This window comes from Alligator mississippiensis, chromosome 5, assembly GCF_030867095.1.
Source record: "Alligator mississippiensis isolate rAllMis1 chromosome 5, rAllMis1, whole genome shotgun sequence".
NCBI lineage: Eukaryota > Metazoa > Chordata > Crocodylia > Alligatoridae > Alligator > Alligator mississippiensis.
In genome coordinates this window covers 150,959,175-150,985,969 of record NC_081828.1, presented here as the reverse complement: position 1 = coordinate 150,985,969, position 26,795 = coordinate 150,959,175, and the positions used below count along the sequence as shown (strand labels likewise).

The 26,795-nt window shown below is 39.7% G+C and overlaps 1 protein-coding gene across 1 annotated transcript in view; it reads left to right on the top strand.

Moving 5' to 3' along the window:
• The window catches only part of KCNH8 (potassium voltage-gated channel subfamily H member 8), a 251,936-nt gene that overhangs the window by 48,838 nt on the left and 176,303 nt on the right, over positions 1 to 26,795 (top strand). The window contains exon 4 of the mRNA XM_059729358.1: positions 11,685 to 11,812. Within this exon, the coding sequence (XP_059585341.1) occupies positions 11,685 to 11,812 (128 nt within the window). The remainder of the gene's footprint in view (positions 1 to 11,684; positions 11,813 to 26,795) is intronic.

Genomic DNA, 26,795 nt, shown 5'->3' with positions numbered 1-26,795 from the left:
GTATGTATAAAAGAAAGAAAAAAGATGCCAACAAGATTTCCATTGACTTAAATGAAAGATATTCTCAGGCCTCTTGACTACTAGTTAGTCTTTACTGCAGGAAATAGTAACAGTGAAGATATCTTAAAGCTGGGGCTTCTTAGAGAGATGCGAGTAAATAACTGCTCTGAAATGGTCTCCTTTGACTTGTGAATTATGGATAAGCATATGACCAAATGAAAGGCTTTATCATCTCACAGAAGGCTAGCATTCACTGCAGGATATAATAATTTTTTCAGAAAAGAAGGGTCATCAGGAAAACAGACCAAAATACAAATGGGTGATCCAGCTGTAAATTTACGGTCAATTCTTTTCTCTGTTAGTAGTTTACCTCAAGGCTGACTCCAGTTAAGCCAATGTACCAAATTTTGAGTGGCATCTCTGAGACCAGATTTGGCCCACTGTGAGCTACCTTGGTAACCACAGTGTAAATGATAACATGCAGCTTGCTAAAAAAAGCACTACTGTACAGCTGTGTGGTTGATATTATCTTGAAGTCAGAATAGCTTACCTTGTTATGGACAGTTGTGTAGCTTTTCAAGTATAGCCTGAAAGAAGAAGAAAAAATAGTATCAGTCAATAGAAAGGTTGGGAAGGAGCAATCATCTTAAAAATCAGTCTATTTTCCAAAGCAGATCCTTCTGCTAGATCTCAGGTCTATCTTTTGGAAGCAATTAACTGGACACTATCAGCATGTTTTGGGTTTGTTTTTTTTTATTCTTCAGTTTCTAAGACAAGTTCAAGTACCTATATCTTAAAATACAGATGTATCTTATCACTTTTTTTTTTGACGCTTCTAAAAAAAGAAAGCAAGATATTTTACTTTCCTTAGTACGTGTGTGTGTGTGTGTGTGTGTGTGTGGGTTTTCTTGTACTGAGATGAGCAAAAGTACAAAAGCAGCAGCACAAATTGTGAATAATAAATCCCTATCCCACTCATATATGTAAGTCTCTTCTTTCCCTAGATACCACCAGCAGCAACAGATTTAAAGCTGTTGCCTGCTTTGAACCACTGGGTATGTGTTTTTTAAGGTACAGTTTAGGACAACAGAAATTATGTATTGATTCTGAGTGCAAAATCAGGCTATATAAGAATACTCTTAATTGCCACATGAAGTTTTTGGAGGCTGTGTATTTAATTTAATGTTTTATTGATGTATTAAAATAATTCATTATACAGGAAAAATGGTGTTGTATGCTAGATAAGGCTTCTTTAGATGATGTCAGAAGCACTGTAAAAAATGGGATGAGGCTGACAGAAAGATTGTGAAACATCCTTTAAGCAGGCTTCAGACTGAGGACATGCTGTAGGGAAGCCAATGAGTCTCCTTCTATTCTGCAATTAAAACACAAGTAAGAAGCAATCAGTTTTATCTTTATTGACCACCATTGTTACACTATTCCCTGGAGAATATGTTTTCAGAGTTACTGATGGCTTGAAAAACTCTGCCAAACTGTCCAAAATACCTCTTCCCATATTTTCCTAATATTGCTTAGTGTTCATTCCTATCCCTGTCCTATTGTTTCGCCACAATGTATGCCGTTGCCTAGAGAGAGCTTCCTTTTTTTTTTTCTTTTTGCAAGAGCTGCCTACAAAATTGAAATGTTTGACATGTTTGTTGAATGATGCTAACTGCAATTAAGTGGTAGTTGTGTTCTCCCATGGAGATGATTGCATTTATTTTTATGAAATGTCTGGTGCACCTATGCAAATGGTCTGTATTGTATTAGCATAGTAACTGCTATGATATTTTCTTGCTTTTCAGTAAAATACCTAGATGGTATAGCAAGCTTAGATTAAGGGTGAACTCTTTTGTCACACCTTTTTATATTAAGGTACCTTAGAATGATTTGTAAACTATGTACTAATATAATAAAAGCCATAATCTATCTGCCTGTCTGTCTATCTGTTCATAACACTCTGGGCCAACTGCGCATTCCCTGCTGAGAGGGCGCATGCAGATTGGCTGCGAGGGCCCAGAGCATTATGGACAGAGGGAGCAAGGGAGCCATTGTGTGCCCCCCCCCCCCCGCCCCGGGGCAACAACAGCTGGCAGGGAGGGAGAGGCAGCAGGAAGGTGGGGGAGGAGGAGAGTGGGAAGGGGAAAGGGAAGAGGAGGGGGAGTTTCCAGTGGCAGTGCCCCTCCCCTCCCCTCCCCCCGCTGCTGCTGCTTCTGCAGTCCAGCCCCAACAACAGCTGACAGAGGGGGAGGCAGTGGGGAGAGAGGGAGGGGAGGCAGGGAGGGGGGATGTTTGTTGCCAGGTGGCAGCCACCACCATATGCAAACTCCCTTCCCCTCCCCCCCCACCCCCAGTTCCTGGGAACCAGTGGCTGCATGGGGTGGAGTGGTGTGGGGGTAGGTACATGGGGCTGGACACAGGGTGGGGGCATGCACGGGGTTAGAGGCAGAGTGGAGGCTCCATGGGGTGCTTTGTCCCCCCCCTCCCCTCCCCCATCATTCATGATTGGCAATTTGCTAGTGTTTTAATAAATGGCTAATCACCTATATATTCCAGTAAGTTTGTATTTCATCATCATAGCTTATAGCACTCTATACTTCCTTTGTTTTGGTGTGCTTATAACTTCCCATAAAGCTGTTACTCATGTCTGTAGTATGTATATTATATTCCATAGCCCCTTTATAAATCATGTATTTATTGAAACTTCAATGTAAAATATGTCTGACCATTCTATATGTTCCTTACTTTCTTGTCATAATCTGTTGTTTCTTTCTCATCTGTTTGTTCTTTGGCAAATATTTTTGCATACGTTTAAACTTTACTCGTGTGAATTGTTCTATGGGCTACTCGCAACAGTAAGCTTATGTTGATAGGTAAGTGTTTTGCAGGACACAGGCCTATATTTTTCTCTCTATTACATTCATATATAATCTGTTGCACTTGTTCCCATTTGTATGACATTGCTAATTTCTCTTCTACTGTCTCAATCTTCATTGACATTGCAACACTTATAGGAAGTATTTAGTATTTTTGTATAGTCATTCTGTTACATGTATCCTTCTTGGTCATAAAACTCAGCTTTAATTCTTTATTATGTAATGTTTCTATAGAACCATAGATGAGCATGGCACTTTCCTTGTATACAAAAAGATGGGATGCTTCTATGAAGATATTATTTTCTAACTTAGATAATAGACCCAGAGTTACCAAGCAAAGGTATTTCTAGGAATGACAGTGTCTTTATTAACGAAAGATAAGGAGATATGCTGCCATGTTCTTGCTTACTTAGTTGTGGGCTTATATGATTTTTTTTTTTTTTATAACTATAGTAGTCTCATATTTTGTAAATAAATATTATTATTTTGTTGGAGGAAAATCCTGAAAATGAGCAGGTATAATAGACATCATTATTGAAAAATAATCTGAAAGACATAACCTCTAAGAGGGGTTTAAAAGAAATGTTTGGGGTTGACACACAAGGTCTATCTGTATGTTCTAAGAATGGTGAGAGGTCAGGACGATGGGCAAAGGAAACAGTACGTTGGCAGAGTGAGCATGCAAACAGGGGGGGGAGGGGGGTGTACAGCAGAGCTTTAAAGGACCTTGAAGGTGACCTTGGTAAATTTGGATTTTATTTGGGAGTTGATAGGATGATGCAGACATTTATGAAGGGAATACTGTTGCCAATTGTCCATAAATTTATGACCAGTTCATTGGAAAGAGCTTAACATTCTCATCCATAAAGACTAATAAAAAAAGAAAAGAAAAATGAAGCCATCCATAAAAAGAAGAAAAGAAACAGTGCTCTTGATTGAAGAGCGATCAAAGAATGAGTCTGGATGCAACAGATGGGGCAGAGTAGTACCACCTTGTGTCTGAGCAGCAGTGCAGCACCCTTCAGGGAGCTCTCTGCCAGGACTTTTGTGGCCCATGGAAATCTTTGTAACACCTCCCCACCCAGCAGTGTACACCCAGCAGTGTACTATTACCTGCCTGTAGTGGTCGATTGCCTCAAAGATAGGCAGGACCACATGGACTCGGGCAGTGTGACACACAGGGCAGGACAGAGAGGAGGCAGTGCAGCTGGGATGAGCTTCGGGGCGGGGGGGAGGCATCCATGCTAGGATGGGGTGAAACATGGCTGGCAAGGGTATGGTTTATGGTTGGGGGTGGTCTGGGGTAAGTACAGTAAGTACAAGTTATGGTCAGGGGTACCAAAGTGTGGGCTGGGAGATGGAAGGGGCATTATGGTGTAAAATCATTGCTGCAATCAAGTAAGCCTGTGTTAAAAGTTGGTGTTAAAGTCCATTTCAACCCAGCCCTTGTTATCACCATCCAGGGCCTGGCAAAAGGGTTACATTTACATTATATAAAACAAAATATGTCAGTAAGAAGTTAGGTTGTCAGGAAAAGTTTGTGGATTCTCAGTAAGAAAAGAATGCTTGGGTTGACAATGTTTGTAGGAGGGAACTAGAGGAGTGGCCTGGGAAGACATTAAGAGGTGTGAATCAAGTTAAGAAATCTAGGCTGCAATAGTGAAATGAATGATCTTCTTAGGTTATGGGGTTTGGTAGCAGGGATAGAATTGAGAGATCATGGCAAGGAATAACCTGTCAAATTTAGGAGCATCCTCCATGCTGGAGGGCATAAAGAAGAAAATGAAAACAAGAGTAGAGTTGTTAACTATTGCAGACAAAGGTATTGAAAGATAACGAAATTTTGACTGAGAGAGGAATTTTAGCAAGAAGATAAATATGTGTTAAAATGGTCAGTTTGACTGTTATCTTGATATCTAAAGAGCTGTCAAGGAGGCAGCTAGAGATAAGTGAAGGAGAGAGGCACATTTGGGGAGATAAGAAAGCAGATGTAAGTAGAACTAACATCTCCTGCTTTATAAATGTAGTCTCATTAATTGTGTTCAGATACATTTTTCCCAATAGCCTGGTATTTGTTTGTAAGAATCACACAGTCTCACTTGGAAATTCTATGTAGTTTTAAATATACTTGTGACAACCAGGCTAAAAGGACCCATCTTAGCTGGCTTACTAAATTTAGCTGGAAGTGGCTGTCAGTACTGAATCTCATCTACAGCCCATCTTAAATACAGTTGGAAGAATAGAATAGACTCAGTCTAAACAGTTTAGTCTATTTCTTATCGCTGGAAGATCCTGGGCTATAATGTATATGCCAACACTTGGTCTGAATATCTGGATAACCACTAGAGAAATTCACAGGAAGTGTAGAGGAGAGGCATCTTTGCCCTTCCTACTTTAGTAATAGACTAGAGACTTTATGACGTTGATGGGATGAATCCATATGTTGGTAGATTCATAATTCTTGTTCCCACCTCGCCTTTAGCCCGACCTCTCTCTCTCTCTTTAACCATGTTGGCACCCACAAGATCATGATTATAGGACTTCTAGAGGAGCAGTGTCAAATTCACCTGGGGCCCTGGACTACACACACATCCTGCTATCTCTTGAGCAGCAAAACCACATTAGTTTCCTAACCTTGTGGTCCTCCCAACTATGGAAGAATGTGCTATTTTGTTCCGTCCAGTTTTCATTGGCTTTACTGGGAACCTCACTCATACATGCAAGGGCAGAATTTAGCTATTAAACATTCTTTATTTAGCTGCTATTTCACATTGCTTGTTTCAACTAATGACTAACTTTACTGCATGGTTTAAAAAGTAAGGTGTTCAGCTGAAATAACCTATTAAGCTATCTCATGCCCTTAGAGACTAGTAAAAGAACCAAAGTGCTGAAAACAAGACAAATTCTCCCTACTTTCAGGTCCTAATTCATTAATGATGGTATGCATTATTCATGCAACATTTAAACAGGTTTCTGGTGGGGGGAAAAATTGCTAAAAGGAAACGCTGTGAGAAAAGTGGCCCCAACTGCCATTCTCAGATCAATATTCTCTCACGTCGGTTTCTTTCTCTACTAGGCTTCAATGGTGTGAGTGGTCCCCATGCGGTATTTGTTCTTTGTGCTTCAGAAGGTCAAGAGCCTATTTATTTCTTCCCTTCTCTTCTCATTCACACAGTGGCAAACAAATTTGATCTCTGTTACCCAAATGTTAAGATATTATTTGAATGTTTATCGGTATTATTTTAAAACATGCATGCTTTCTAGCAAATGGGCTCTGCATTATTGAATATTCATTTTAAGCCAACAGTCATCAAGACCACCTCTTTTCTGTGAAGCCCTTGTTTGTGGCTTGCAGAATGAGACACTTGAGTCAATTGGTGAAAGACTCAGGTGTTCAGCAACAAGGACAAGTTAGGTTAGACACTAGAAAGAATTTTCTCTCTGAGGGCAGTTGAACACTGGGACAGATTATCTAGAGAGGTTGTGGAGTCTGCATCTTTGGATGTTTTTAAATGCAAGTTGTACACACATTTGTCTGGGATGCTTTAAAATGAGAATATTCCTGCTCTGAGCAGACTGTTTGACTAGATGACCTCTGGAGGGCCCTTCCAGTCCAATTTTTCTCATGGCAGTAGACAGATTAATACAATCTTTCCTTCTGAAATGAAAAAACTGCAAAGTAATTATTTGTAGGCCCAGTCCTGCAGAAACTTTGCCATTTGAGTAACTTATTCATTTAAATAGTTCTGTTTTCTGAATCGGGCTGCTGTTTAAAGATGGCCAAATAAACATAGTTGAATAACCATTAGAATTATGTTTAATATTATGAGCAAGTGCCATTATATCTGAGAGACTATTTTTATCTACTTATTTCAATTTTTATGGAACCAGTGAAGGACTGCAGGCACTTCCATGAAAAATGAGCGATCCTCTGTTCCTTTTAGCAGTTCACTTAATTTGCATACATCTGCCCAGGAAATATGAGTGAACCACTTCTGGCATAAATGTGGGTTTTTTTGCTCTCTGATGCAGCCTCTTAAGAATGTATTTGATTGCTTAAATCTGGAAGATAAATCATAAATTTGTGAGTACTGTGGTCCTATATATTAAAATCCTGTTCATGAGAATGTTTGTCAAAATTTAAGCTGCTGGGCTATTTCTGTGTAATATGAATGAAAATTGTGATATAAGTGTCAGGTATTAATCTTTCTTCATGCACACATGATCTTATATAAGAGAATCTTTGTAATAATGATCTATGGCCAGCCTGGGAACATAGTGCTACATAAGAGATACTGAGGCTACTTCACTCCCAATGCCAGCAAAGGAGAATCTAACCAAACAAAAATAAAGAATTTCTAGCTAACACAGATCCAGTTAGTGAACAATGTTTAAGTAGAGGAGGAAGTACTTGGATTTAATACTTAGTGTACCTGTGCAAAATACCCAGTCTGAGACTCTCAAGTTAATGTTTCTCAATCTACTTACGGATTATGTGGCAAATATCTAGAGGGCACCCAAAATGATTAAATAGAAAAGCAAGAGACACGAGGATAAATATAAATAAAATGAACATCAAGGGCATTTTTATGTGTGCTCCAGGAAATGCAGGGAGTGGGGGCACTTTAATTAGCAAGCTGCACTAATTAAAAACATCCGAGCATCACGTGTATCAGCATCCCCTATGTTGAAAAATGATGGCAGGGTGCTTTGAACTAAAATTCACCGAATGAGCTTTAGTTCAAAGCACCCCATCACCATTTTTCAGCATAGCTACGCTGATACATGTAACACGGGAGCCTGTTGGTGCGTGTTTATTTCTGTGCTCCAGCAGACTCCATCAAATCTGCTCCGACATGCTGGATTTCCAGCACGTTTAAGCTAGCTCCCTACATGTCTATAGGACCCCCAAGCCTACAGTGTTTTTTAGCATGTTGGAAAGAATACAGTATGGTATTAGTGACCTAGTGTTACCTTTTTATTATCTATAACATAGAATCATAATGGTACGTGGTAGTTTAACAAACTCAGAAAGTAATATACAGCCCAAGGAAGTTTGAGAATTGCTAGTTTGAGTCAGTTTCTTTGGATTTACACTTGGCAAATAACAACTTCTGACTACTATTATCACCAGGTCAATACTGAAACAGTGGTATAACTTTAATTTCATATTTAATGGATAAACATTTTATTTTACATTTCAAGCATATAATGAATCTCACCTCATGTAAGGACAAGAATACTATAAGATGTTTTATACTATATCCACTGTTATGCTCTGGTTGCTTTGCACCCCTCTGATGATACAGTGCACCCATAGGCTTGACTTAGTCAGACAATTGAGCTGAGCTTACTGTTCTTTTCCATTGCTAGAGCAGCACAAAGCCATTGGAGCATACTAGTGAATCAGTCTGATCTTTTTTTGATTTATGCATAAGGAGATTTTTTCAAGGATACAAAGAGAAGCAAGGCACCCATCTTCCACTGATTTCTGATGAGTAGGTGGGCCTGAACTCTCTTGTGCTTATGAAACTCTTTTTAAAAGTACAAATGAAAAAGACAAAGAGCGTATAACAGTAAAGTTTGATCCTGCATACATCTTGTCACTGGAAGTTTTGGAAGAAAGAATACGATATAAATGTCCTCACTGGGTGTTGGTAGTTGTTTAGCAGCTAATGCTGTATGTCCAATGCCATGGTTCTCAACCTTTTTAGATTCAAGGCACCCCTTGAAAAAAGCTACTTTACGTTTCCCTTTAGGTTTACTGGCCACAATAAAAAGAGCAACTCTTCTCTTGCAAGGAACTCAACAAGATCCCAACAGGCCAGAAAGTTTTTAAAACCATGAATTCCTATATGAAATTTCTGGGTTTATCTTGTGAATCAGGTTTGCACACCTAACAATGCTAACATTGCACGGCATCCACAGTACCCTTGAAAGGATCTAATATGTGCACATTTTGTCATTTGTCATAAAATTGCTCTATTTTTCTTGTTGTCAAAAAAAGAAAAGTGAAAACTAAGAACTCATTTTGCTGAGGGGTGCTTTAAATCTAATAACACCCTGGTTGAAAAACATTAGACAGTGTTTACATTCATTATGTGACTTTGTTTCCCACTCTTCTCACTCACTAGCTAGAGAACCATGAATATCATGTGAAAGAAATGAACAGTAAAGAAGGTTAGCATGAAGAATGGAAAACCAAATAATCACTTTTGTGACCAGACAGCAAGATGAGGAAAAGAAGTGAGGACTGAATTGGAAAACATCCTATTTATGTGCCATTTTCTTAGGATGATCATCAAACAGGAAGGAGTGTGTGTGTACAGATACACACCAAATCAGATCCTTTTTTGAAACATTATTCTGTCACAATGGGTAGGGAGATAGGAAGTCCTTTTGATTTTAAGTACAGGATAAAAACAAGAGTAGGGGTTTCTTTCCTACATCTTCACTTCTTTGTGGATTTATTATTGTGTTTTAGCCCTAGATTAGAAGCAAGGTATATGCTGTAATTTTTAGAAGCTGGGTAGAAACCAACTTTCTATATATTTTGATAATGTTCATATTCTCTTGTTCTAAAGAGGTAAACATCTGTAGACATGTACAAAAGGATTAGGTCACAGATTTCACTCAAAAGGCCAAGGTCAAAGATCCACGTAAGTTTAGCAGTCCATCAGGCTATCATGGTTAAAACATGCCAGTTCTGCAGTCAGCGGCCTGCAAGAGAACAGTGGAATTCCATCTTCCCATATACAGTTCCCCAGGGACCCAGTTAGAGCTGGAACAGACTGAAGGAGGTAGTCTTTGGCATGAATCTAGAGTGAGGCTTCAAACTCATGGGTTCTAGAGCCATAGCAAGATGTGTTAGCCACATTGAATGAGAAACTAATGAAACACTGAAGGAGATGCTGTAGGAAGAGGAGATAACCATGTTAGGAGGCAGAGCAGGAAAGAAAACTAAACATTTTTCCCCCCAAAAAATAACAGACAAGGCAAACTGTGCATATACTAGAGCAGAAGTTAGGTCCTGATTCAGCAAGGTACCTAAATTCAACCCTATTTAGCAAATCATATACTTAACTTTAGGCCACTTAAAATAAAAATGTAAAGATGACCTAGATTAGTGTTGCTTTGGTCTGTTCAACAGCTAATAAGAATCAGCCATTATAAGAATGGAGCACGTAAGAAGCCCCTGTACTAAGGGCTGCAGGCATGGGCATGCTCGGTGCCTGCCCCCACAGCCAAGTGTGGCAGGGCAGTCTTCAATAAAAAATTGTCGTTAATGAAAACCTAATAGACTTTATTAAAGAATTTTATGTGGTGAGCTTTACTTAAGTTGTTGTTTAATAAGTAGTGAGCTTTACTTTCTTAAAATAGCTGAAAAACAGCCTGTGTGCTGCTGTTCGATGGTAATCAGCCCCATGTCGGGCTCCCTCAGCTGATCAGAGGCATGCAAGAGCCTGCCCTGAAAACTGCCTGAAATGACTCTGGTGAGCCTGAAGGGAGCCCATTTTCTCTCTTCAAGAGCCTGAATTACAGTGGTCACTAAACATAAGCTCTGATGAATGGGAAGCAAATGAACCATGAAGGGGAGAAAGGCAAGGAAGTAAAGGGTGCAGAAGTATGACAACATAGGGTGCAGAAGTATGACAACATGGCTATTCAGCTTAATGCATTTTTAATTGAAGTTTAATATACTTGTTTCTTGTAAGCCAGGCTGCATGATTTAAATATATCAACCAGATGTCCAGGTGGCTTGCTTCCTCTAGTTTGGCTCAAAAATGGACTAGTTTTGCATTTTAGGCTTTTACATCCATTCTGCAAAAATCCAGTCTTTCTTGTTTTCCCTGGACAGTCTGCAAGATGTGTGTCTTGTGTTAGTTTCCAGCTCTGCTAATTTGTTTTCTCCTCATCTGTTCCCAGTGCATTGATTTTAATTACACTTGTTTTACAAACTGCTTCTTCCTATACCCCCCACAATTCTCTCTCTCAACTGCTCTAACACTGTTAATTAAAGCATTTTGTAAGAATTGACCCAAATTCTGTTTTGTTTTGCTCCAGTATCAATACACAATAATTTCACTGAAAATCAGTAGTTACTTTAAACTTACTGCAGCATAAATATGGCTCAAACTCAATCTTACAGTGACAATTACAGACATCTGAATTGAAAGGAAAAAATACAGACACATCCAAAAAACAATGTTTGGGCCTTGTCCTTAATAGATTTTTGTGTCATCAACATTATGTCAAGTGATGATTATGTGATAAGAAAATTAAAAATTATAAGGACAGGGAAATAAGAATTGGATGTTGCTAACAGTCAAGTTTGTTGATATACATATTCTAATGTAATAGAAACGTATTGCATCTTGGTGGCAGAATTTTTTTTCAGTTCTAAAACAACATAGGGGAAGGATTTCTAAATTATTTCTGACATTATATAGAATGATGATTAATCCTAACCACTGCATTTCGCCACTGATCACAATTTCAATGTATATGCTGAAAACCAAGAAATAAAAGGATTTTATTTTTATTTTTTATATATCTAAAGCTGTAATTTTTATAATGAATTGCTTTTCAGTTGAGTGATGAAGTGCCTTTTTAAAGTGGAAGTTGATTATGCTCCTTTTTCTGAAAGGGGATGTTCTGTAAAAGTGCAGAAAATTAAACGAAGCCTAGAAGGGGTGTGTATTACTTACAACTACATTTGTACCAAACGCTAAAATGTCAGTAGTTCATTTCTCAAAGGTTGAAGAGACATCTGCTGATGTTTAATAGACTTTTGCTTTTGTTTTACAGAAAAATTCAAAGGAAGAGGAAAAGCAGGTTCTCATTTTGATACAGCACGAAGACGAAGTAGAGCTGTCCTTTATCATATCTCTGGACACCTACAAAGAAGAGAGAAGAACAAATTAAAAATTAATAAAGTAGGTGTAATTCATACAAGCTTCATTTTTCCCCTCTTTTTGGCAATTCTATTCCCTTGCTGCTGAAATAGCAGAAGATGGTCTCCATAGCCTTACTAATTATTTTTCATTTTCTTTGACAATTTCTTTGAATTGACATTTCTTTTAAAGACTGTACTGTAAAAAGTCAACAAATATCTAAGGAAAGGCTCTAATCATAGTATTGTAGCCAGAGCATAAAACTATATTGGACAGACATAGCTATAGTATTTCTGCTACTGTTTATGAACCTGGGATGTATGTTTATATACAGGTTAAACATTATACATACAGATTTTTTTTTCTGCAAAGGAAAAAAGCAATATGAACTTTTTCAAAAATTTAAAATGTTAACCTCCAATTTTCTCCTGTGTAATTATTTTTATGCTTTTTACCAAAGGACCTTTGAATAAACTCAAGTCACTACTCTAGTTAAACCTATATATTGTACACAATCCAGAAGATGTTATTGAGGATAACATTTGATATGAATATATCTAACTTAGTACAATACAAAAAAAGTCATGTACTGGCATTTTCATTGCAGTAATACTCTCTTTGACTTAGAAATTACCATCAGGATTTTCTTAACACATCACACACAATATGGAAGCTCACAGATTACTCTGTAAATGATGCTTCTTTGTTTTTATTTTTACCTATTAGTTTTTATTCTGCATCAGTCTGTCTATTATTTAGTTACTGCCTTCAAGTCCAAGTAGGCACAAAGTAAAATAATGATGAATTCTGGGTAAAGCCTCTAGGCTTTCCTCCTTATACTTTATTGGGCAGATGCAGCCTTTAAGTGGTACTATGGTGCCCTCAGTGTCTACCGTCTTTCTTCAATCAGTGTAAATGTCTAAGTAAACTAGTAAGCCCCATAGTGCCAGTCATTGGCTTGATGTGACACTGGGACCTCAAGTACCCAGTTCTCAGCTGTTATAAATCGGGTTGACCCCACTTTCATCAGTGTTTTTGGTTTGTTTTGGTTTTTTGGTTTGCTTGGGTTTGTTTGGTTTTTTTACAGCTGGCCCAAAGTATGATTGAACTCCTACAGCAAATAGCTTTTCTCTGCAAATAAATACATTTAGTGGGGAAGAAAAGGGAAGGAATGTACTTTTTAAGCTGAGGGACAAGGATGGCACAAGAAAAATGAGTATAACTGATGATGAATAAACTTAGTCTGGGAATTTACATGGCTTCTAACCTCCTAGTTCTTGAAGGTTCTGTTAGTCTTCCAGCAGGAGAAGTAGGGATAAGAAACTTACTGGTTTTAAGATGAGCCCACCATGTATTTATGAATGGAATTATGTCCCTTTCAGTCCTATGTTCTTAGCATTGCCTTCTGCTTGACTTGAGACTAGCACATCTACTTCTTTCTTGGCATTGTAGCAATTGTAAATCAGACAACATTTACTGCCTTCTGCCTGCCTAGCACACTCAGACCCTATGGCCATCAAGCCAAATTTGTCAGTCTGCTAGCAGCCGGACTTGCTACTCTTGGGCCCTAAATATGTGGCAGTGAAACCACATGTTTGAAAAGGAATCCTGTGGGAAATAGAAACAAGGTTAACTTCAATGCTGGTGCTGATACCAAATACTTCTTGTAGTCTTACACCTTACATCTCTGATAGTAATCATCGCAGATGAAGGGAGAAGGGATGCTAGAAGGGAGGAATAGGCTGCAATTGGACCTAGACAGGTTACAGGGGTGGGCAGATGAAAACAGGATGGGTTTCAACACTGACAAGTGCAAGGTGATGCACCTGGGGAGGAAGAACCAGCAGCATACCTACAGGTTGGAGAACAGCCTTCTTGTCAGTGCAAAGGCATAAAAGGATCTTGGGATTATTATTGATGCCAAAATTAACATGGTCCGACAGTGTGGGGACACGGTCAGGAAGGCCAACCGTACCTTGTCATGCATCCACAGATGCATCTCAAGCAGGTCCAAGGAGGTGATCCTCCCCCTCTGTGCGGCACTAGTCAGGTCGCAGTTGGAGTACTGCATCCAGTTCTGGGCGCCGCACTTCAGGAGGGATGTGGACAGCATTGAAAGGGTTCAGAGGAGGGCCACCCACATGATTGGGGCAGCAGGGCAGCTACGAGGAGAGGCTATGGGACCTGAACCTGTTCAGCCTCCAGAAGAGAAGGCTGAGGGGGGATCTAGTGGCCTGTTACAAACTAGTCAGAGGGGACCAGCAGGTATTGGGAGAGTCCCTGTTCCCCCGAGCACTACCAGGAGTGACTAGAAATAACGGTCACAAGCTGGCAGAGGGTAGATTCAGACTAGACATCAGGAGGCACTACTGCATTGTCAGGGCAGCTAGGATCTGGAGCCAACTTCCAAGAGAAGTGGTGCTGACTCCTACCCTGGGGCTCTTTAAGAGGAGGCTAGGTGAACACCTTGCTGGGGTCATTTGACCCCAGTGCTCTTTCCTGCCATGGCAGGGGGTCAGACTTGATGATCTGTCAAGGTCCCTTCTGACCCTACAAACTGTGAAACTATGGATGGCCTCCAAGATGGCACCAGGTGGTTTGCTAAGTCTGATTTTATAGTCTTGTGGGAGGGAAGAAGAAATCCACATAAACATTAGATAGAATTATATTCCTTGTACTTAAGGACATCCAGAGATCATTCCTTGACAAGTCCTTCCATAGCACCCTAAAAAGGCTGGGAGACGTTATGAGCTATGGTGCCATCCCCCATGTGAGGTAGAATAACTCTTTTTTGCCTTGCAAGGTGGGGGTATGCCTCTCCTCTATTAAAAGGACTTATCAGTGTGTGACTTCTGGCATACAAGTAAATTCTGATAGGCCTTCTCTGAGCACAGGTATTATGAAGAGACAGCACAGCTCCTCACAGCTATACATGGCACAAACTAGCCCTCAGGCTAGGGGAAGACATTCAAAAAACCTGAGCCTGAATTGATTCAGTCTTTGCAGGTTAGTTTAACCTGCCTAGGTTGAATCAATTTGTGACTGTACAGACATTCCTTTCTGACTGAGGAAATGCAGGCACATGCCAGGGGGCACTAGAGCAGCCCTCCCCTCCCTTCTACAGAGCTGATCTAAGGGGGATGTGGCCAGGCCCCAGAAGGATGCTCTGATTAGGGAGGGGTGTAAACTCCCACCCTGCCTGAAGTCCCAGGCTTTTCCCTGCTCGCTGCTCAAGGGATGGGAGTGTTGCCAGACCCCAACCCCCAGTTAGCACTCTGAGGCAAAGGGGAGCTGTGCAGTGCATGCATCTGTTGATGATACTGGGCTTTTCAATCTTCCTCTCCCTGTTTCTTCATACTGTCTACAAACCTGATGGGTAAGGGAGCCAGCAGGGGGCTGATAACATAGCATTTATCAGCCCATTAGCAAAACAAAAGTTTCTCTCATTAGTTGAAGCCCTTCTTAAACAGCTTTTTCCAAGGAAGGAATGGAGGGACTTTACCAGGAGACCTGCTGATTAGCTCCAAAAGGTCCTAAGTAGACACTGTTCTGTCTATCTGTCCCAATGAAATTGGACAGATGGATGACACAGACACCTCAGCATTGGCTAACATACCACATGCCTAGGGTCCATAGGGCTGGGGTCCATGCTGTGGGAGATGGGAGGGAGGGAGGGAGAGGGTATCCCTGCTTGAGCAGTGAGTGTCTAAAAGGGAGTGGGGCAGGGAGAGCCAGGCAGACCCTACTGTGCCTGCAGTCTCTGCCAGAGCTCTGGTTAGGGAACAGAGGGGTGGGGCCAGCTTTGTTCTCTGAAGCAGACAGCCCAGCCCAGGGCTGCAAAGTATGCTGGGATGCTGGGGAACTCTGGTTTAACTTAAACCAGGAAGAGATCTAAAATAGAAATTGTATAAACTGGTTTGACCCAAATCACTTAAGTGTGATACTATATTCAACCAGGTTTATCTTAAACCAGTTTCAGCCATTTTGAAACTGGCTTATGTGCACTGAACATCTGTTCTGTTACAGGCTTAAACCAGTTTCTGATCACTTAAACCCATTTGTGTAACGTCTGTCCCTAGTCTTAATGATTTAGTCAATTCCCATTGCCAGCACTCTAATGCAATATTCATGGAAAGTCCTCTTTGTGTTAGAATGGGGAAAATAAATTTGCATTATATTTAGCTGATATCTGGAAGTTCACACTGATATGGATACATGTTATGAGCTCCTTCCCCAAAGGGCCACTGTCAGCTTCAGCATGAGTCGGTGCATCTCCACTGAACCAAAGGGAGCCATACAGGTTTAAATCTGTCTGGGGCCTTAACAAAGAGCACAGCTAATTGTGAAGTTAGCCAAATTTGCCTGAGGCTGTAACCAGCAGCGCCCCCCTCCCCCCAAATGAAACAGCTGGCCACTGTTGAGGTTTCCTGATTGGCCACTAGGGAGAGAAGTTTACACATTTAATTCTACCTGTAGCAGAAGACTGCAAGCCAACCAAGTTTTGCTTGAAAATCTGCTGCAGTAAGCCTCCCTGGAGTCTGTGTTCTTGGTTCTCTGACTCCTGAACCTGCTTGTCTCTGCTTCTGGATTCTGGCTTTTTGGAAATTCCCTTTGGATTTAGTTATTTGGTCTCTAACTCCTAAAACCTGATTTGTCCTGTGCATTTTGGACTCTAGCTCTGGAGACCTTTGGTCCCTGATTCCTAACCTCTGACTTAGGCTGTGATTTGGACTCTGCCCCAGCCCCTGCCCCTAACCACTAGGCAAGATTGCTTATGACCCTGATCCTTTCAGTACCAGTTTTAGCCCACAAGGTTTTCTTTTTTTCTTTTATCTTTTATTTTAGTTGAACCTATATACAGATTCACTCAAGCAGCTTGCATGAGTAAAAGTACTCAACAGTAAAAGGAATGCCTCATGCTGTACTCTATACCAGTGGAGTGTATGACTGTTCCTTAGTTCCAGTGTAATAGAGGGTGCCAACCTTGCAATAGATATGAATTTGCAAGCTACTGTAGGGCTGCCTGGTCATTATACTTTTTGGTTTCTGTGTATTTGCCATGCTCAGCATTGAAGCACCAGTGTCTATAATTAGATCTATTAACTATCTACAAGTAGCAAAAATAAATAAACATAGTCAATGTCTGGAAGTAATTTTTAGCAAATAAATGGAAGGTCTTAAAGGGATAACTAAGGGGATACTCATAATATTTCAAGTACAAATAATTAGAATTAACTTTCATGATTACTACATACACAAATATTGTAGGTGGAACTGGAAAGCTTGTGTCAAAACAGTTTAGCCAGTTCCAGGAAGAGGGCACACATTGTCTTTACCCCCGTTAAAAATAATAATCAAAAACGTGTTGCCAGAATTATTTTTAACAGCTCTATCTCCTGTATGTGCTGGAGCAAGAAAGTAAAAATTGGCAGGGGTGATCCTGGTGTCAGGAACACACCTTTGGTATACTACTGTAAATCTGCACCAATTTGGCTAAGTTATAAGCTTCTGAAAAAAACCAAGTCTGTATGTGTTAAGCAGGGATTTGCTAGAGCTTCACAGCTCAACTGCTGGCCCACAGAGAGGATGACAATCTACTGTTGCTTTGAATTACTTCACTAACTCATGGCAAAGGGTTTTGGGTTGAATCAAATGACTCCCGCTCTGCTGATAATGTGTGGTTGTCAGTATATTGCTTCATGGTGGAATTCCTTTTATTTCAGTTTGCTACTTAAGACCCACAGAAAAATATATTAAATGAATGTTATTAAGGGTGCAAAGTCAGGCTTGTGAAATGTACTAAATGGTGGAATTAATGTTGCCCATGGAATTTTAATTCAACTCTCTTGTGCATAAGTGATATGATACTGTTTTTAATTATATGATCACATGTTATTTTTAACATGGGACACTTGCCACAGGAGCTGCTCAAAGGATTTGAGTATCACTCAGGAAGGGAAACTGATGTCTGTACAACTTCTAGCAAATGAAACTAGGGATTGCTAGAAGAGAGACTAGTCCTTCAGGTAGTGCAATAATGCTTAGAGAATTGTGTTTTCACCCTGCTTCTGCAGCAGAAGTCCTGTGTCAGGCTAGGAAAGTCACTTACCCCCATCTTTTCCCAGGTGGTCCTTAATTGTCTTCATAGATTTCATAGACGTTAGGGCTGGAAGGGACCTCGATGATCATCAAGTCCAGCCCCCTGCCCCAGGGGCAGAAAGTCAGCTAGGGTCAAAGGAACTCAGCAAAATAATCATCCAAGCGTTTCTTGAATGAGTCCAGAGTAGGTGCCTACACCACTTCTGGAGGGAGTCTATTCCAGGTCTCGGGGGCTTGGACCGTAAAGACTTTTTTTTTCTTATGTCCAGCCTAAAATGGTCTTGTAGGAGTTTATGACCGTTAGTCCTTGTTTTTCCTTGGGGCACTCTGGTGAACAGATGTTCTCCCAGTTCCTGATTTACACCCTTATGTACTTCCTCGCTTTTTGTCTGACTTGAGTTTTTATGGTCTAATCTGTAGAAATACTGAACACCTACAGCTACAGCCAAAGTCGGTAGGGATCATTTTTGAACATGATACGTGCTGTGAAATGCTTAATCTCAAATTAGACAGCCCAGATCATTGGTTATGTTTGATCTTCATTTCTTTGTAACTCTGTTCCCTCTCTGTTAAGTAGGGATAGTAGTATTTTCTACCCAGGTAGGGGAAATGTCAAAATAATCAGTGCTTATGAAACATCCAGATAATATAATGATGAGCACCATGGAAATTCTCTCTTCAAAGAAGTAGTGTAGAATCATAGTGGAATAGCTCTGGAAAGGACTTCCTATGGGCATCTAGTTTAACCCCTTGCCAGAGGTAGAATTGTCTCTATCCACGTACTTTGGCATTTCGTAACTCAGCGTTTTTTAACTTGTGGCCTACAGGCTGTATGTGGTCTGCGAGGGGTTATTTTGTGGCCTGGGGGCTCCCTCTTTCATCACTGTGGCTGCAGCAACAGTGGGATCTCCAGGCCCTCTCTACCTGTTCTGACATTTGCTTCCATGAGTTCCCATGAGTAAGTAGTTTTAAAATTCCTGCATTTTTAATAATGCATAGTCAGGCCATAGTTTAATATTATAATTAGAGAAAAAAAAACCCTAAAGATGTTCTATAGTTGATTTTTTTTAAACAATTAACACAAACAAAAGAAATTCAGAAGAACCTGAAGTCAACTGTAACATCACATATGTCTATATAATTCAGAATTTCTTTCACTCCTTAGAATGTGGTTCTCAAAAGTATACCAAATTTAATTTTTTAGATTAAAAGGCTTGATGTGATCATTGCAATCATTTCATCTGACATTCTATATGAGGGGGCCACAGGATTTCCTTAAATTAATTACAGCTTATTCTAGAATGTGTTTTGGCCAGTAATAGAAACATTGCCTCAAACCTTAGTAAGCAGTTCTACTAGTTAATTAATTATGTTATCTATCTATCTATCTATCTGGAGAGATGGAGATATATAGATAAAGCTTTATTTCTAATTTGAATAAGTTTAGGTTCACTTTTAAGCAATTGGATCTTTTTAGACGTTTTGTCAACTAAATTAATAATTTCTCTATGAAAAGATTTCTACTTTCTGAGTGCATGTTTATGCAGAAATTACCATCCAGGGCAGGGGCTCCCTCAAGCATACTGTGCTATGATGATTGAGCTATTACCTAAACTATTAGGCTGTTGACAGACATTCAATTAAAGGTGCAATGGGATCTGATAGGTTGCGTTTCCTGTCATGCCACATGTGTGGCAGGAGGTATGATTGTGGTATTGGTAATTAGATCAAAGTCATGCCTAACTGCTGATGCAGGGGAAACCCAGGCTTCTCCTACAGTGGCAAGCAGCAAGCAGGGTGTCTAGTGTGCCTGTGTCTCAGTGTCAGTCAGCTGATTGGTACTTCCAGCAACAGGAGTACATCAGAGCCTTTCACTCTGTTATGCTCCCACAGCTGGAAGTGATGGTCAGTATTGTCCGATTAGAAACTGTCTGCCAATAATAATGGTACTAATACGAGCTACAGAAATAATGTAACTAAAGCTGGTCAGAGAACAGTTTTCTCTATTAAGATGGTTTTTTGTACTCTGCATCAGGTTCATACCCAAACCTTTTGGAGCTTTTCCTGGAAAAGTTCAGGTGTGGGGAGGAGGGTGCAGTGGGGAAATGAAGGAGAAAAAGAGAAACCTGCCATAAACTATGTAGTAGCTGGATGATGAGGGCACTTTTCTGGGATGTGGGAAATAAAGGCTGAAGTATCTGGTCTGAATCAGGCAGAATATAACTTGAATCTATGCTTGGAGTGAGAAGTCTTTCTCTGTCATGTGATCAGTCCTAGAAAAGGGAGATCGTTCCTGGTGAGTTTGCCATAACTGATATGTTTCTACCAGAAGATTTTGTTTTAATTAGCATGTTCTGTCTGCATTTTTTTCAACACTTTACATTTAAAAAAGCAACTTTCAGTTTAAAGTATAAACTTCTTCCGCTTATTAGATGTGCTTTTATTTATGCTTAAGGGTTATACTAGCATTTTTAGCTGCAAAATTTAGTTCACCATCCCACAATCTCCTGTAAATATGAGCCCAGATATTATGACTGAGGTTAGAAAATGAGAAAAGAAGCTTCTTGTGTTAGATCTTTACACTCTGGAGTATAGTTTTATTTTTAAATGGGAAAGGACAGCTACCTTGCTAACTACAAAGTAACCAGTCGGGGATCAAGAATGCAATGAAAACATCAGAGGAGTATGTAGCTAAACTGAAAATCCCATTTTATGTGGATGATAGTAGATTTGAGAAACAGCAGTATGTCCTCACTCAGAATTTATGATATAACAGCTGTTCTCTTGCACACTGGCCTTCTAGTCAGTAAAGCGGCAGAGGTTTTTCACTTTTTGGCACAAGCAGTACTTCTCCACCCCTCATACCCGCACACACAATTTTTGGACCATTGATGCTAAAATAGGTTACAGTAGAATTTTAATGTAAAATATGATTATACCGCATCATGAAAGGGGGATTAAAGAGATAATTTGAGGTCAACATTGCCCAAACTTTAGGTTTTGTAAAGAGAAGCTTTTACTGAATTAAAGACCAATAGAGCTACTTACCTTATTTCATTAAAGTCTAATGAGGACCATTTATTTTAAAGAAATGAACATCTTCCTGCAGTATTTGCAACTCAAACCCAAAATAGTGTTCGAGATCATGAGAACCTTGGAGTGAAACTGGGTAAAATAAACTACATGACAATGAAGTTGGTTGCTTTATATTTTTAGTTTCTGAGCTGAGGAAAAAATGCAGAAAGTAACAGGTATCACAAATTGTGAGAAGTAAATTAAATTTTTAATTTTTTTCCAATTTTTATAGTCAAAGATACTGTTAGTAAAGTACTAATTTTATTTGTGTGTGTGTGTGTGTAATCTGAGCATACTATATTTTTCATTAATAAAGGAGTGCTAGGTTAAAAATGGTAACAACTTTAACCTGATAAACTCTTTGTAATGAAAAAAAATTGCAGCAAGTTTGGAATATAGCTTTTTAAAAATTCTTATAAATATGTAGCTGCATTTGTATGTTCATAGAATCAAAAACATGTGAGAAATGTTGCATTGTGCACAGAAATGATCAGTCAAAGTGGGCCTGATGTTTATGCAAGTATAAATCATAAATTGTTCCTGGGCTTGAGTGATTGTAGAAATTGTTCGATCTGTGCGGGACAGGGGTTATGCACAATTTTAGTCTGGGGAAAGGTTTTGAGCAATGGCCACCCATTCAATTTTCAGAACAACTCTCATGTAGGCTGTATTTCCATGGTCTATTTGCATAGAGTCTCTGTTTGCAGCAGAAATCTTGTAATCTGCACTATTACAAATCCAGGGTGGCGATATAAAGGCTCACCATAATGTTGATTTGAGACAACACATATATAAAGATAGAATGGTTTAAACTTTCTATGCTTCCAGTTAAAGTTAACATGCAGTCAGACTCTCTCTTTTTATTATTTTTACAATAACCTTTATGTTAGTTGTGAGAGAACAGCGGTGGTTTAAGGAACTATTAGCCTCAGACAGGTTTCACTAGCCCTTGCTCTTCTCATGGTGTTTTTTAACTGCCTCGGAGACAAATAATTCAGGAATATAATCTTTTTACAAAGCTTAATTCATGTTTTATGATGATGCCTATGGTTCCTACACAAGAACATAAAGAAACAATTATCAACAGTTGTCTAATGATAGGTGCAAAATTCACAAAAGCCTATGGAACGAAAAACAAGAAGCCAATGATAACTTTGAAAAGACTGCAGCAATAGGAAAAATTAGGAAATACACGCAGGATTAAAAGACGGCTCTCGGATGATTGAAATTATCAGTCTTGAGTAAAAGCTGACCCAGAGGAGCGCAACAAAAAGTTGATGTTGTATGTCAGCCTGTACAGGAAAAAGTTATCGAGAATGCTTTTTGAGGAAGAACTTTTAAGAGCTGAGAAAATCCAAAGAAGCGAATATAGATGTACAGTTTTTAGGAGTACAAAGCAGATTGTATTCAGTTGTACTATTTGTATTTTACTAGCATCTAGAGGTCAAAACTAAGGTTGGGACCCTAATGTGTTTGGACCCTAGTATTGTGCATACATTTTAAGAGGCAGTCCATGCCGCAGAGATTATTTTAGATGAGCAAGACAAAAGTTGGGAATGAAATCTGGTTGGGCAAGCAGTTTCTCTCAATCTAAGGTCACATCAAAGGTCAGTGGTCCTAGAAGTCAGTTCTCTTGATATCCTGTCCAATATCCTCTTCCCTGGACACACGACTGCACAAATATAAGGAAGAATGACATACTGAAATTGTCAAGAATTCTCAAGAGTTAGCAACAGAACAGTCAAGCACAGGTTTTCTGCCTGAATAATAGCTTGTAAAGAACTGGAAAAGTATTTTGGTAACTTCGACTATAAGCTGTCTGGGGCAGGAGCCATCTTTTTATTATGTATGCATACCTTGTATTCTACCACCGAGCCCCTGATGTCCCAGGGGGAGCTACTGTTGTGCAAGCGACAAAGCAGATATAAATAGGGAAATGTCGAGAAACTAAAAGTATAATGCTGCGTTGTGCCTCAGAAGAGTATATAGTTCCATTGAGTATGCAAAGGTATAGGTAGATGTACAGTAGAATTTTTTTTTTTACTATACTTGCTAGTTAAGCATTTTTGTGTATAGCGTCTTCTGATTTTGGTAGCATTTCTTTCCTTGGAGAAGCTCGACTGTGAATAGTTATATAACTGTGTGTGTTGCCAAAATAGTTCATTTATCTCAATAAACAGGTATTAAATATGCTGATTAAAAGTTTCATCTGCACTAAGAGAGTTTGCTACTATACTTACATTGGTATAGTATAGTAGAGGGGTGTCAAAGATATATAGCCCACAGAGACCTATCATCTGGCCCACAGTGCTGTCTGTGTGTCTTTAACTGGAGCAGCATACTGCACTTGAGATGCATGGCCAGTCAGATGCAATGGATCCAGGGTTTGGGGTGAGGTCTGTTGGCCTGCGAGCCAGTCCCATGCTACTCTTCTGGCCCATGGGGCAAGTTGAGTTTGACACCTCTGATATAGAAGTACTAACCAAGCTTTGTAGCATAGATGGAGGCAACTGGATTACTTCTGTACAGCAAGGGACCTCGAAGAGATGCCGTGAGAGAGCAATGAGGTGATAGTGAAAATTAAAAAGAAACACCACCTTGGGATTCCCTGCCAACACTGCTGAAAGTCCATGATCCAGACTGGGGCAGTGAGCTGAAACAGAAGAGGAAGGCAAAACTATTACAATTGCAAGAGTGAGTAGTGCAAAAATACTATGAAGGAAAATGGAAACCTGAGCAAAAGGCATAGAAAGAATAGGTTAGGGTATGGCTTTGAGTGGGGAAAAGTGAAAAAAAATTGTAGAGTTTGAAGTGCTGTCAGGCAGAGCCATCTGTGACAAAGTCTTTGGTTTAGCAGCTGAAGAACATAGAGAAAATTTAACAAAACAAGTAGTGCTGATAACTTGCCACTGCAAAAGTAAAAGGGGGGGGGGGGGGCGGCTTTAGGAGAAATGGAGAATTTTAGGCCAGGAGAAGTAACTGCTAAACAAAAGGAACTGCAACAGAAGGTACTTCTCCACAAAAGAGAACTGGAACTGACAAAAAAACATTTTCTATTGTTTGACTTAAAAATGAACTGGAAGCAGCCTGGACTTGTTGGAACTTAGAAAAACAGGACTAAGCTGTTGAGAACCAGAATAAAGGGAAAGCTCAGATTCATGTAACAATAGAAATGCAGCCCTTGAACTTGAAAATAAAGGGGCCTAGAAAAGACAGGATATTGGCATTCCAAGAAAACTTGAATTGGGAGAGGTTGCAACAGATAAAGCAAGTTTGATGAAGTCTGCAGTCATGCAATTATCCTTTTATTTCCAGATTGAATAACTTCGTGAAACTGAAGCAACTTTGGCTTGCTGAATGCACACCAATTTATATACTGTTTTGTGAAATTCTTTATTATTGAAACTGCAGTCCTGATGGTAGCAGCACTAACCATGAACAGAGTGACAGCGAGCAAGATTTTTTATTAGCAAAATAATTTGATGATAAAATTCATGAACCAGATGCTGCTGTTTAGGAGAATAAGAGTATTTTGTCAAAACGTTGAAAGATGAAGAGAGTGAAAATGAGGCAATAAGAGACTGCTTAAAACTGAAATTTGCAGATGCAGATACCGCCTTGGAGTTGGAATAAAGACTTAAAGTGTTTTTTCCAACTGGGCAAGTCATACAGCAGGCACACATTCATGATCCAATATGCATTCTGTCATACTAAATTTATATGGTCTGAAAGTGACCATGTGTGATATTCATATAGTAGAAATCAAAATTTAAATATTTCCCCTTAAGTAGTCTCTGCATCATTTTATTTTATTAAGATGTCAAAGAGGGAGACTAGGAAAAAATAATATGCATCATCAGTTCTGGATTCTTAATCTGTCCTGCAGAACCATGTCATTTCATAAACTCTATTGTATTCAATACAATTCTCCAAGGCCCAGTCGCTAGCCCTTTCTATTCCTAATTAACCTTCCCTTCCTATAAAGTAACACTTGGATTGTTCCTTTACCAACATCACTGCCTATCAATATACTCTAGGATTGCCTATCAATAACATCAGGGAAAGAAAAGTTTTTTGTTTTGTCTTTCTTTAATAGTTATGTCTAATGTTGGGAAAATTAAATTATCATTATTATATTTCTGTCTTGGTCAGAGGGATTGTGCCTTTTTTAAAAAGGAGCTTTTTGTCCTAGAGATAGCCACATGCTTTCAGTAGGGCATTTAAGAATTAAACCCACTTCTTAGGATTAGCAACTAAGCAATATGTGCACAGAAATCTGGTTTTAAGTGATGCTACCACGAAGCATCTAAGGACTCTCCTGTATTACTTGAGCAACATTATATTAGGATAATTACTCAAATGAAAAAATACACTTACTAGAGGGCATTTCTCACACCTTGAGCTTCAACCAGATACATTTTTTACTTTAATAGCATCTCTCAATTTCACTCTGCTCCTACCTTTCTCCATCTCCTGTACTGAAGGGATAAAGGGCATCCTATGCTTCCTGCCAACTGTCTGACTACACTTATTTCCTGAGGCTCAAAGGAATTTGATATGTTGCAATGTGTTATTCATTCAACTACCTACTCTAATAAAACCCTTCCCCAGTCAACAAAGATGCATTTGACAATTCAGTGTTCAGGCACAGCTTACAGCTCTCAGGCTTCCGCTGTGGTACCTACTCTTTGCACCTTGCAAAAATACATCAGTGCCTCAAGATGACAGTATTTTGTGGATTCATTTCCAGTACTTGGCTGGACCTTGTTCTTTCCTGCATTAAACTCATTCATATTCCTTATGGAGTCAGGGTACCTTTTTTACATTAGATGGTCTAACCCAAATAAACTTTTGGTCTCTGGGGTTCATCCATGACTATCATGTGATAAACTCGTACCAAATGGCCACATATGATGCCTTTTCTGTCTATGGGGAGAGCCATCTCCAGAAAGCACGCTCAATCTGTTAGTCATTTAAGCTGAGAACATGTACCCAAGTTTATTGTCCTGGACAAATTCCCTCAGGTCTGGGTCTGATCCAAGGTTAAAAGTTCACCAGGGCCCACCAACATTGACAGTCTGTTTGAAACAACCTCCCTGATGGTGAAATGGGCTCCTATTTTCCAGTCTTGGTCCCAGTCCAGAGGTAGATTACCTTTCAGAAGTGCATGTAGGGAACTCTCTTCTTCCTCATCATGACATAGGATGATGGGCTCCTTTAAACCCAAGAAAGGTCTTCATGTGGTATATATGGCTCCTCATGCACAAACCATGTAGCTTGGGCCCCAGTAGTACTATCTAGCCTCTGCCAGGATTTCTGTGGGGGCTTAGAGAGGTTTAAAACATGACAGCATGGGCATTTTTACACATGCTCCAGGGGTGGGGGTGGGGCACTTTAATTAGAGTGGCTCTAAGAGCCACTTTAACTAAAGCACCTGCAACTTGTCATGTATCAGCATCCCCATGCTTCACAATGGTAGAGCGAGGGCTTTAACTAAAGCTTGTCAAACAAACTTTAGTTGAAGTATCCCTGCCCCATTTTGAATTCCCTGGACACTGATACACGAGACACAAAAGCTGCTGGAGCACACTAATTAGTATGTTCCAGCAGACTCAACTTTAATTGTGTCTGCTCTGAACTCTGTAATTAAAGCAGGTTGGAAAAGCCTCCCCGCATGTCTTCAGGCACCCAGTGATTGTATGCTATGAAACTTCTGAAGGGGATCCTTAGGTCCCAATCTACACATTACACTTAAGGCATGATTGACTGGTGGCCTTAAGTGGTCACTCAGCTACACATTCAGTCAAATAATGGAGTGATGAAAAGTGGAATAAGCTACAAAGATGCTGCA